Source organism: Rhyacophila brunnea, unplaced genomic scaffold, assembly GCF_057557595.1.
Source record: "Rhyacophila brunnea isolate RB1 unplaced genomic scaffold, BYU_Rbru_1.0 scaffold_19, whole genome shotgun sequence".
NCBI classification, from domain to species: Eukaryota; Metazoa; Arthropoda; class Insecta; order Trichoptera; family Rhyacophilidae; genus Rhyacophila; species Rhyacophila brunnea.
Window position 1 is genome coordinate 34523932 of NW_028232848.1, and position 13593 is coordinate 34537524.

At 35.9% G+C, this 13593-nt stretch overlaps 1 protein-coding gene across 1 annotated transcript; it reads left to right on the forward strand.

Annotated features, from left to right (window-relative positions):
- The first annotated feature begins 1842 nt into the window (after positions 1-1842).
- On the forward strand, positions 1843-13470 carry Fkbp39 (FK506-binding protein 39kD). The gene is made up of 8 exons (XM_085945904.1): positions 1843-1952; positions 3831-4058; positions 4518-4702; positions 5553-5758; positions 7084-7246; positions 9013-9174; positions 10254-10426; positions 11242-13470. Exons 1-8 carry the CDS (start codon positions 1943-1945, stop codon positions 11321-11323), a joined length of 1209 nt encoding a protein of 402 aa, XP_085802030.1. The 5' UTR covers positions 1843-1942; the 3' UTR covers positions 11324-13470.
- The last annotated feature ends 123 nt before the right edge of the window (positions 13471-13593 follow it).

Below are 13593 nucleotides of genomic sequence, written 5' to 3' on the forward strand. Positions count from 1 at the left end.
GTTGTTTTTGAACACATTATTATTAGACCGTTACCAGGGCTTGAAATAGACCGGAACGCACCGGAGCGCCGTTCCTGTTCATGAAATTCTAAAAGATACCGTTCTGGCTCGTGGCTTCTTTGAAAATTGCGTTCCGTTTCATGTTATTGCGATAATATTGCATATAGGTATGTAAAGTTGTAAGAACTGATTCGTGGGAAAAAAATTCACCTGCGATGCTGACAAAATGTGTATATTATTTATTAATGATTAGTCCTACAAGGTCTATAATATAATATAGGCTGTTCGGACTTCAGATGTGTTTACAAAAAGGGCTAAAGGGGCTACAAGTCCAGGACCTTAAATTCTCCGTAACCTGAAAAATAATTTGAAATCACAAAAGAACCTTGCAGCGAAGGATACACAAATATACGAGCTTCTAGAATTTTGAAGATAAGAGCCCAATTCTAAGAAAATTGACGAAAAATAAGTGATTTTGCAAAAATGAATAGGTACCCATTCAAAAAAAAACTACATTTTAATGTTGTATTGGGGGGGGTTAATGTGTATTAGCGCAGAGCCCCTTCAAGTATACATGAAACCTTGATTATTAGGCATATCGCCCTTATGATACCTGAAAAATATTCAACATAATTTGATATTTTTGAATGATTATTCAGCGCTCCGGTTCGTAAGATTTTCTATTTCGAAGCACTGACCATTAATGATCAACATGACGATTGCAACCATGTTGGCTCAGTGTGTAGAGCGGCTGTCTTTGTATAAGTACGAAGCAGTGTGCTATGATTTCAATATCCATAATCATATATCCAAAGGGTACCTTCACTTTTTTTTAACGTAGAACGTTTTTTGTTTGCTTTTATTTTATAAATTTCAAAAAATGTTTTTAGTGCACCTGCCGAGGTCCGAAATCATCTTCACAGAAAATACAAATCCCGCACAGGTTCTCTGCACTCTGCCACTGATCGACAACGAGTATAGTTCAGTAGGATGAGTATTGTAAAGCAAACCATTAGCTATAAATGCATACCAGGGAACTCAGAAATAATGGGAACTGAAATACATAACGGGTAAAGCGATAGCAGGTAACCGACTCGAGTAAGAATCCGGGTTAAATTTACACACATGTCAAGAAAACGTTTTACGTCGAATACTGAAAACTGCTCTCGGTTTATGCATTTACGCTCATTTAATGTTGGTGTATTACACACAATATTGCACATGCATAATGTGTGCTTCATTTTTCATAGGACATCACACATTCAAAACACTGCATCAACATGTGGCGTATTGAATATAACCTATCGGTATTCTATTTATTATCTGTTCTGTGATGCATACCTAATAAAGAAGGATGATTACCTCTAGCAATATAATATTATACTTATCTTGAATTTCCACTAGCATGCTTATCTCATTTCATTGTTAAATAAAAAAGCATATTCTATGCATGATATTTTCATGAAAACTGTAAAAAGCAGGTATTTTTTTAAAATTAGATTTACAATTCAAGCGATTTTGAAAGGGGTACAAGATAAAATTTGTATGGGCACTTTTGTCTAGTATTCAATCATCTCATGCACGAATATTTCCTCCACATGGTTTCCGTTGTCTATGCTACAAAATATTTACAGTGCTGCCATGTCTACTGAAACTGATATTTATTTTGGACAAGAGCTCACTTTTTACATTTTTTTTTGTAAAGATACTAACTTGTAAAATTATAACAACATACACGCTTTCAAACTTTCATTATCAAAGAAATTCGTCAACTATTATTTATTTATTTTTGTCACAACAAAACAAAAAAACTACTGAATACCGAAAATATCATCTGGCAACACTGCATGTACAGCTTCCGCCGCACGAATATTGACGGTTGATGCTGCAAGCGTAGCGTGAAATATTTTCTTTTAAAACACAGTTAATTGCAAATTCCATCATGTTTTGGGGTAAGTTTCACACACTTTAAGTTTCCATTCAAATTAATTAATATATCTCCAATTATAATATTGACGCACATCGAATATTGCAACGTTTACAATCCACGATTGCTCCCGCGTTGACCACGCTTTCTGACTATCATCAACTATTTTTTTATATATTATCCAAACTATTCCAGTTATGTCGTCGATGAACTGAATCGAATACATGTGCATTGTATTACAGATTTCATTTAAATTTGTAAATATACTAGAAACTTAAATGCCACCTTTCAAATTACACGATTTCGGTTAACAATAATTCGATTGCTCCCGGCATGTTACAATGTTGATTTCATTAGCAAATTTAATATTTTGTAACATAGTAATATGTACCTATTTGCTGAATTGAAAAAGCATTTTCTTTGAGCTATTGTTTCTAGTTTTTTTGATGTTACGTTGAAATTGGTGCGGCGACATGATTCATCTTGATATTTTAAGGTTAAAAATGTACATGCCATTTCGAATAATATGTATTATCTGATTAATATTACAATAACTAATATGATATTATAATATAATCACTGCTACGTGAAAATTTCTTATTTTGAATCATGTTTTCTTTTATTTTCTCAATTATATTACTCACCACATGTTCAAGCATTTTCGACATGTAGGACAGTTTTTTTTGTACTTTAGAATCTAGTATCTTTTGATTGCTGCACGACCTGTTAAGTAGTTTGTCGAACAACACATCAGTCTCTTGCACAACATGTTTTACATATTGACGGTAGTGGTCATAGTGGCAGAAATAGCATCGCCATGGCCAGAGAAATAAGTAATAGAAACACATTACCATTATGTCACGTGACCTCACATGCTAGAACCACCAGAATATTCAATTATAAAAACTGACAACCTACAAAACATTGTGTCAATTACTTGTCAGTCATTACCAATTTGTAATGCCCCTGCAAACTACCAAAAACAAAGATTGTACAGCGAGCATGTGATTCGAAAATGTTTAAATTTTCAAAATTTATAAAAGTGTTCTACCACGCTTGATATTGGTCATGTGGCGTGAGATACTCATGAGGTGACCTTACAGCACCTGTACGCGTGCATAGATTTACTAGCACTAATAGTGTGTAAATTAAACTATCATGACAATAACTGTTTAAGCTTCGATAACATTGAGCTACTTTACAAGCCAGCTGGCGAATTTACAATCTACTTGTAAAGTCGCCCAGTGTCATCATCGAACTAGCTAACAAGCAGATTGTATACAATCTACCGAGAAAAGTTGAAAGCCGGGCTACTTTACTACTACTACTATAGTGGCGAACCTGCCAGTAAAAAATGAACTACTAAGTACGTCCTGTCAAATAGTACCAAAAATGACAGTTTAAACTCGGTAGCTTGTTGGCTTCTGAGCGAGTGGAAAGTTTTGTGTGTCATCATCACAATCGCACTAGCTGACTAGCCCGCTTTTAAACTCGCCGACTGGCAGCTTGTAAAGTAGCTCAATGCCATCGACGCTTTTCACACAAAAGTGCTCACTGTCTCGTCAAGCGTAACGGAATTTGAATTTAAATTCTAGTGGATTTAAGTTTTGTACTATTCCAGTTGAGTCATTTTTTGCGACCCGGGTTTCGCCTTTCGGCATCTACAGGCACTATGTACTTGTACACTCACCACAGGCAAATATACACCAACTACGAATACAATTAACTCTAACTTATATAACAAATCAATACAATAAAGTAGGTAAAAACTTTATCACCTTCCTGTTAAGTCAAGGATCACAATAAAAAAATATGTAACAAACAAATTATGAATAGTTTAAGTTTTGTATGTAAAATGTATGTAGCAAAATTCTTTCAATAATGAACGATCTTTATTTATCAGGTCTCATTATGGAACCGCAAAAGCGGTACTCGCAAATAGTGAAGAAAGCATTCCACATCTCGCACGCAGCCATGGACACTACGACGGGCGAAAATGACCCCTGCCAAGTGATGGTTGTCATCGCCGGCAAGAATTTCCTCCTCTGCACGCTGCAAAAGAATAAAATAATCCAGACAGCGCTGGACCTTTACTTCAGGGAGGGGGATGAGATATGCTTCTTCACGAACGGTGAGTGTGTCGATTGAGTTCATTAATTCAACACTCAAAATTTCCATTCGCCGCTGATCGGTGACTAAAGTTTTTTAGTGAGTGAATTGCTAAAATGATTTATGTCCATGCTTAATGTATAAATTTAAAGCGCCTAACGTAATTCCATAAACAAATTTACAATCACTTTTCGCCACGAACGACATGATTCATAGTCTAAACAGAAAAAATAAACTACTGATAAATAATACTGTAATAAATGATGTATCGGTGGCATTACGCTTCGTCAGCGATATTTCGCATGTAGAATAATGGTTTTGTAATAGCCAATCAAAAGTGGCATGCGCACCGTCAACACTCTACGAGTTCAAAGGTGTTCTCATTTCTGGACCAGACAATTTACTCCCGACAGTGATTTGGCTGCTTCCTTCTTGGGGTTATTACCACATAGCTACAATGTTATATAATTATTCTCAATAGGAAAGTGCCACATCCACTTGACCGGTTACCTGGACCCAGATTTTGATGACGAAGGAGAAGAAGAGGAGGAAGACGAAGAGATGTCCAGTGATGAAATTCCAACTCTGGTGGCACAATCCAAGAAAGACAAGAAGAGGAAACTGGAAGAGGTTTCCCCAGAAGTCCCACTAACCAAGAAGCAAAGGGTATAATTTACTATTATTTGTATAATCCACAATAGTTTTGTCAGTTGGCTTATAACCATTCCAATTCACTCATTAGCTATACATTCAGAGGCTGGGGTAGAAGATGAACGACGCATTAAAAATACTAGTTGACAACTCCTAGTGCTCATAAGTCTCTCTGTAAGCTATCGATCCACCGAAGTTGTAGTCTTCCCACACTTGGAGACCGTTAAACATCAGGCGCTTTGACGGTGCATGTTCATCCATAATATGTCACAAGGTCAGCACATTGCATGTTTGGTTTTGATAAATCTGATGACATCATCTTTATCAAAGACCTTGTAGAACTCAGGATTATATCGACATCACCAGATGCCATCCTCACAAATATCATTTCAGAAGATTCTGTGTTCGGAACACATGCACATAGCTTTTAAAGGGGGAAATATTGTAAAATTCACAAATTTGATTATTGGGGAGCTTATAAATTTTTTTCCGACTGCCCGATCCTAATAAGATCATATTGCCTCCACTGAGTGGAGGTTTGTATTAACAGATTTTTGTTTTTTACGAGAAATGGATGTCAGCCACTTGGTCAACCTACTAGGTCCTTACTCTGACTCATACACAAATTGAAAAACAACATGTGTACTTGCCAAACCCAGGATTCAAACCTGGGACCCACGACACTATAGATCGCATGGCCATCGTGGGTGTTATAAATAATCCTGGTGGCAAATGCTCAAACATAGATGCAGATTACTGACTCTCCAAAACAAATATATTCAAATCAAAAACTGTTATATTTCACTATATTTGTATTGGTTTATATTTCGATTGTTAACCTTTTGCTTATGAATTATTATTATAGAAAGAGCAAGCGAGACTAAAGAGGGAGCAAGAAGCTGAGAAGGCTAGCAAGAAAGCCAAACCAGCAGCCTCAGACAGTAGCGATGATTCAGATGACTCCGACACAGACAACCTGCAGAAACTACTCCAGGAAGATGAGGACTCAGATGCCAATGATGACTCATACATGCCAAACGAAAGCAATGTTTCTTCGCTTGGAGACGATAGGTACACATTTTTTCTTTTTGTAGAACCCTACGCTTGACTCAGTCATACAATACTTGGGATGACAAAGCTCTATTCCAATATAACACTTCACTCTAAAATCATTAAAAATAGTGATAAAAATCGCTTTGATGCATTCCATGAGTTAATTATATCGGGGTATGGAACATCAAAAAAAAAGTTTCTTACCAGCGGGTCTGGCAGGCATGTTAATTAGATAGACTATGGATCCACCAGTATAAGTTGTCTGCTGAATGAGGGCGCCACATGCTAACATTTGACATATATTTCAATATTTCAGCTTAGTTCTAAATTCAAACACCGGACGATTTATGATGGTATATCTATAGCAACTATATAACATGAGGTGTGTCAAATTTGGAAGACTAATATCTCACAATACTCGCACCGTGATATTATACCCCGTTTACACATACAGAAGTCAGTAAGAAAATGCACGTGTAAACATGTATTATCGTGTATATCTATAGCAACTATATAACATGAGGTGTGTCAAATTTGGAAGACTAATATCTCACAATACTCGCACCGTGATATTATACCCCGTTTACACATACAGAAGTCAGTAAGAAAATGCACGTGTAAACATGTATTATCGTACAAGAGTGCATGCATGGTCAAAAAAATTCAGAAGCTTCTGAATTTTCACGCGATAGTTAAAACTTGCATGAGATATGCGTATGCGCAGTAGAGTGATAGTGGCGAACCTGCCGGAAAAAAATGAACTACACCGCGTAGAGCATGTTTGAGCACGTTTACTAATTTTCACAACCAAACGCTTGAAGAATGAGATTGGCGAGATAGTCAGCACTATAACGTATCAACAGTTATTATCGCGATAGTTTAATTTACATACAGTTGGTACCAGTAAATCCATGCACATCTACAGGCGCTCTTAGTCATGTTATAGTTGCTGTCTTATAAACGCGCGAGCTGTCGAGTATTATTATGCAAACTATTTTTAACAAATAATTACAATTACAACAGCAAACAAGTATAACAATACCATATAATATTGTACCGTGGCATCTCAGCAATCTCTACGTATCCAATGCATAAGTTTAACGCTATTTTATAGGTTAGGTTTTGTACAATTTCAAACCGTAAAGCATGCCAGCAAGCGTTATTTACACGAATGGTGAAAGATGTCATACTGACAATGATATTTTTAGTTAACTGTTTTGCAGAATTTATCTGTAACACATAGGAGCTATCTTTGATCTGAAATTGGTACACGTGCAAGTCACACATAACAAATTACAAAAGTGTGTTACGCTTAAAATATTTATTGTATATATTTGTTTTAGTGATGATGATGACGAAGACGACGATGATGATGATGATGATGACGATGATAAAGATGAGGAAGAGAGCACTCCTCAAAGCAGTCCTGCCAAAAAGAAGCAAGTACCCACGCCACAACAGAATGGACACACCGCCAAAGCAGACAAGGCAGACAAAAAAAAAATGGTAACTTTCCTAAGCCCTAAAGAGTCTCTTAAAACCTTGTTGATACCACGGGACCAAAAATCGATTTAAATTTTTTTTGTTTTCATTCATTTCGTTTCCGATCATAGATGCCATCTGCCAAATTTCTGATACAATTATTTCAAATAAGAATCTGTGCCAAATACCATGCGTCATTAACCCATTAATCATGGAGCACACGGGAACGTACCCCCTCCCCTAGGAATGATCGCAGAGCGCTACTGGTTTGCCAATGTGGATACATGGCATAATATATCTATTATTGTGTTCGGCTATCTTATGGGCTAATAATATCCCCCACTATGATGTTGTGGGTCCCGGGTTCGAATCCCTGGTCTGCCTACTTTTACATCTTATTTTTCAATGTGTAACTGTAAACTTCGTCATTGCTCTTACTTTGAATGTAATATGGTAAACTGTTTTTACTGTGCGCCTCCTATATATTGATATCTACATCGTGGCGCTGTATGCGATTACAGTACTATGTCATATTGCAACGGTTTTAGTTCCAGAAACGACCGTGGAGACATGTATGTCTCGATATAGAAGCTGCAGTCTAGAAAATAATGATTGTTGCATATTGAAATTAATCATAATAATTTGAATGAGATACACAATCGAAAATCTTCATTTATTGCGAACAGGTTACCGCATTGCATTTGAAGATAATCGATAACTAGCACTACCATCGTAGTTCATAATTCAGTGCCACGGCCTGAATATAGTCGGCCTTGGTTTTTGAACCTAATGGGTTGATCATATGGCTAACATCCATTTTTCAAAAGAAAAAAAACAACAAAATCTGTTAATGCAACCTCCATCCGTGGAGGCCAATGGTCCTCTTAGGATCGAATATAATGAAGTAGTAATATAGTCTTAGGTAAATATATATACTTAATATGTCACGAAGACCATGTAAACTGATGTGTAACTTGAGTATGAGGTGATCCTTAGGCATAAAGCCCACCAAAAGCGTCGGATCGGGGCGATCACTGTGAAGTAGGCGCGTGAAGCGTAAATACAACCGAAATGACACTTCTCCCACTCGCACATTAACCTTCACCTATGTAATAAGAGGCACGAGAAGCACAAAATAATTAATATTTTCAGCGCCTCTCATAACAAAGCAATAAAATAAGTATTTTATTTCTCGGCGGCGTGTAATTCATATTCACGATGACATAATTCTACTAGCAATATATCGCATACCCAGCAACTAAACAATAACTTCTTTGTTATTAAAATAATGGAGGCGCCCGTCTATCGACAACGCGTCCAGAAGCGGATAAAATAAAACAGCGCGCGCCCCTTTTGCTTGCGCGTGTTCAATGGGCTTTAACATATTTAACAACGTAGTATTTTCGTTAATTCGTCCCGCTGAGAAGCCAAACAACGTTTGAATCATGGGGCGAGCGGGCACAGTGCTTCGTCAAATCCAGTGTGCTCTGCCATATTTGATCACGTTGTATTTTCGATGATTCACATTAAATATGCGCGAGCGCCCCGCACGCCCAATTGTGTGTGCCTGGCGCCTTAGTGGAAGGAAGATGGGTCGGAGTACAGTGATGGCAAGAATTCTATGCACAGTTGCCAGTCACATGACAATGATTGTTGGAAGATTATGAAAATGGGGACCAAAACAAATGGTTTCACGTGTGTCACTGTACACTTGCTTTTTTATTTTTCTACATTTCAGTATATTAAATACAGTACATAATTATATAAAAATATAATATATTTTTTTTCAGAATAAAGAGAATGAAAAAAAAATGAACCAGTCTCAGAAAAGCGAATCGGTTGAGAAGTCACCGCAGGAAGACAAGCAGAAGAAAGTTCTCCCCGGAAATGTAGCCATCGAAGATATGCGAGTCGGTCAAGGTGCCGTAGCGAAGTCAGGAAAAATGGTCGAGGTTCGTCTAACAATATTAATTTTAACAGTCGAATTGTTCTTAGTAGTCTTTTTTTTTTTTAATTGATTATTAGGACTGGCATAAATATTTGGTTCTATCGCAATTATAAGTACACCTACTTCACCTCGCAAAAAGAGTGCAGGGAAACGTAGAATGCACTATGTCATACGTTTGAAACAACTAAATTAATAATTACCAGTGAAGACGAAGACATTTGATTATTTCAGATATTTTTACTATTCACAATGTTGCAATATTGCAACAGTGTGTAGGAAAGTCACATCGAAGGAAAGGTATTGATAATGAATGATTATCCAGGATGTAGGGTTGTTCAGATGAATTTCCAGTTGAGCTTACCTTAACCCAGGGGTGGCCAACCTTTTGCATACCATGCGCCAATTTTTTTCACAGACGAGTTCAGATGCGCCATGCAACTCAAGCGCCTTTTCTACTTTTTTACGTTCATGGTTGGGGTTGGAAAATAGGGATATGGGGTAGGATCTGCTTCGCTTAGGGGAGGAAAAGGAATAACTCAATCACACAATTAAATTAATTAATTTATGCCAGTTCAAAAAACACGTTTATTGGAGCACCAATCTACAATAGTCAGAAATGATCTCTTGGATGAGAGGGTGATCGCTGTCGTGGATGCAAAGATGCAATGCGCCACGGTTTGGCCACCACTGCCTTAACCTAACTAACATTCGACTGGCAATACCAAAACTACTGTACGAAAATATCTTCTTGGCTACGTTTCCAGGCTCTGTTGTTTACTAAATGGGAGGAGCTTATAATGGAATTGCGGTTAAAAATGGGCGAAGCATGTTAGTTCACAGTTTTAACACGTAGCCAAGAAAATGTTTTCGTACATTATGCAGAGCGCCATCTAACATCATCTGGTGTCATTTCAGCAGTCCAGTTTATTATTTCATCTCGCCTCCAAGTTGTTTGTACAACGTCTTTTTTAATTCAGATACACGTGGCGTAAGCTTACAGGGGGAATATATGTTGCTAAACTGAAGCTTATGTTTCGATTCGATAACTATAAATATATCCATGTCATTAATTTTATCTTCCAGGTATTTTATGAAGGAAGATTAAAAAGCAATAACAAGATGTTCGATAGCTGTATGAAGAAACCAGGCTTCAAATTCCGACTTGGTAAAAAAGAGGTCATCTCAGGGTGGGATATCGGCATTACCGGAATGAAAATCGGGGGCAAGAGACGCATCGTGTGTCCACCGGGCATGGCGTAAGTCAATTAACTTTTTCTTATTATGTATTATGCGACGGGTTGGTGGACAAATGTTGTGTCCAGTTATGATGTTTTGCTAAAAGTTAATTTGAAAGATTCGAATTGACTGAAAATCAAGATTGAAATGGACATACATACTACATATTAATGTATTTCAATACAACAATATTATCTTTAAATTCTAATGAATTTAAGTTTTGCACTATTCCATTTGAGTGGTTTTTTGCGACCAATGTTTCGCCTTTCGGCATTTTCAGGCACTATGTACACGCACCAAAAGGCAAATACACACTAACAACGAATACAATTAACTCTAACTTAATATAACAAATCAATTCAATAAAGTAGGTAGAAACATTATGACCTACCTATTAAGTCATTGGATGCTGAAGACGCACCTGGCGTGTAACGATCAGGCGGCCGATAGATGTAACTAGCATGCATTTTAAATGTGATAATTAAAAAGCAATTATCTACTCAGCAGTCAATGTGTTAAGTCAAGGATCGCAATAAATAAAAAAGTTCACGCCTAAATAAATATTACTAAACATACATCTCTGTAACCACCCTTAGGCTTTGATACCTACAGCCTCGGTTCATTTTATGATATTATGACATGTGGGTTTTTTTCAATACATGACTTGTAATCGCATGTGTGTTGTATGCATATCAAAATTACTGAATTGCCTTTGTCTAATTGTATTGGTCTATCAATGCCATAGCTGGTTACATACTAGAATTAGTGCCACGTATATGTCAGTTGGGTATATCACCCAGTAATTTTTTTAACTAAAACTCTTTCTTTCTCGTAGGTATGGAAACAAAGGATCACCACCAGTTATCCCTCCAAATTCAACATTAGTATTCGATGTCGAACTCAAAGGAGTCAACTAAAGTGTCGTCTTAATTTATGTCCAGTTGTCATTTGATAAGCATTTATTGTAATCTTGTATGCACAGAAGGTGCTCATACTGGCGGTATGTTTTAATGCCCGCAATCGGTAATCGACAAATGAAAATGGTGTCTGTCTCAATCTGACAAATGTGTTATTTTTACATCTTAATCCAGTAACTAGATATAATAGGCTTTAGAAATAATGTCGTCAGCGGCGGGTCCTCGCCTCCTCTATCTCCGCCTATCCTGTGTCAGTGTCTGTCCAACCGCCGAAGTCTGAGTCTGCCAATCGATCCACTGAGAAGATGCCCCTCGGCAATGTACATGTAATAGAATAACCACAGTGCAGAAGTAAACCGTGTCAAAACACTTTAAAGCAATGATACTCAACCTTTTTTTTCTTTGGGCCAAATACATATATTTGTAAAGTAACGTGGGCCGCATCATTACTGGTATGCCGAAAAAAATCATGGAACCCCCCCTTTTTTACAAAACATTTTTGAGATTTTAAAAATTATAAACAAAAATAATGTGTATTCAAGCATTTATTTCAAAATTAAAAATCATGTTCCTGATAATAAATGTGTTTCGGGCCGCACATAAAAGCGTTAAGGGCCGCAGGTTGAGCATCGCTGCTTTAAAGCCTTGTTTTTTTGATTTATCATAATAATTCGAGTGCTTAAAGTCAGACAACGTTATCTACAAAAGTGTTTTTTTTTTTTTAGATAGCGTTATTTTACATTTACGGCTACATGATAGTCAAACAACGTTATGTCAATTTTTTCTAATTTCTTATTAAATTGTCAGTAAAGTTTAACGCTAACTACATAAGTAACCCTTGTTTTCATATTTTTTTAAAACTATCCCTATAAATTTTAACATCTTACTTATCTACTTTTGTAGATAGTGTTGTTTGACACTAAGCCCTCGAATTACTGTGATAAATTTGCCGTCAATCGAACTCTCTATTTAAACCAAGTATCAAGTGAATTTTTCACACAAATGTATTCATGGCTTTATTTATAAAAGAAGTATCGTAATGAATTTTTGTAGTTCAATTTTTACCAGTAGATGAAATGAACTTGGTGGGAAATTATATAACTCATTTTGTCTAAATCCGTAGGCTATTTGGCATATTATTTAAATTTGTCAACAGTTTTATTAATTTCACTGTATTGAATATTTCGTAACTATTTCAGTTTTCTCATTATGAGGTTTGCAACATGACTTACTCATTTTATATCCATTGATAAAGGTTATAACTAAATGTAGAGTCAAACTTGAATGTAGTATAATTTCAACGATGCAAAAATTCTACTTGTGATAATTATTATGAATTTACGCCTCTTACGCATTGTTTACTGATCTTCAGCAACCATAAAGTAAGGCCGGTTGTCGTAAGCATGTGCGTAACGGGTCGAAGTCATTATAACTTTATTTCTAATATGAAGTCTCATTAAAACTCATAAAGTGCTGACGACACGGCATTAGATACAATTAGCATGTTATTTAAATGTGGTAATTATATCGTAATTAACTGGTCCGCAGTGAATGAGTTAATACAATAGAAACATAATTTTTTTGATCCAGTGCCTAAAACTGTTTTTTTCCAATATCAAATGATACTCTTAGTGATTCTTTTTGTGCCTTGGTTTCTATTTTAATGTGTTTTTTTCTTCATAATGATTATTAAACATTTTCCTAGAGTTTATTCACGTTTAATGTTACATCTCTATAATGTTATGTGTAATACACAGATTGCGATCGACTCTTGCTTTGATTGCGTACAATTGACTACAACGGTTTGTCCTCGAATAGTGCAGTTTTAAATTAGCGCTACTACACAGTCTTCTTTATATTACTTATTTCTGTATGAAGACTAATATCTAATTAAGTATATGAATATTTTTTTATCTGTTTTGAACATATGTTGACATCAGTGGTTAGAATATATTTAAGTGTATGTAGCTGTTTAAATATTATCATGCCGAAGTAATCTGATATGATTTAAATGTCTTCAAACCTTTTTTCTTATTTTTAAGCTATTATGTTTACTTTTTAGGTTTTACACTTGATCTACACTCCATTTATATTATAATCTTCCTTTGTATAACCACCTATTTTATTAAATAAAAGAAAACATTAAATATTGCATTTTTTTATTTACACATTTGTCATTATTTACATGGCAGTTTTTCACAAAAATTCAATAATTTAAATAAAACTCAGATTTCGGTGTAAAATCAAGGTGGATAATACTTTATTTACTT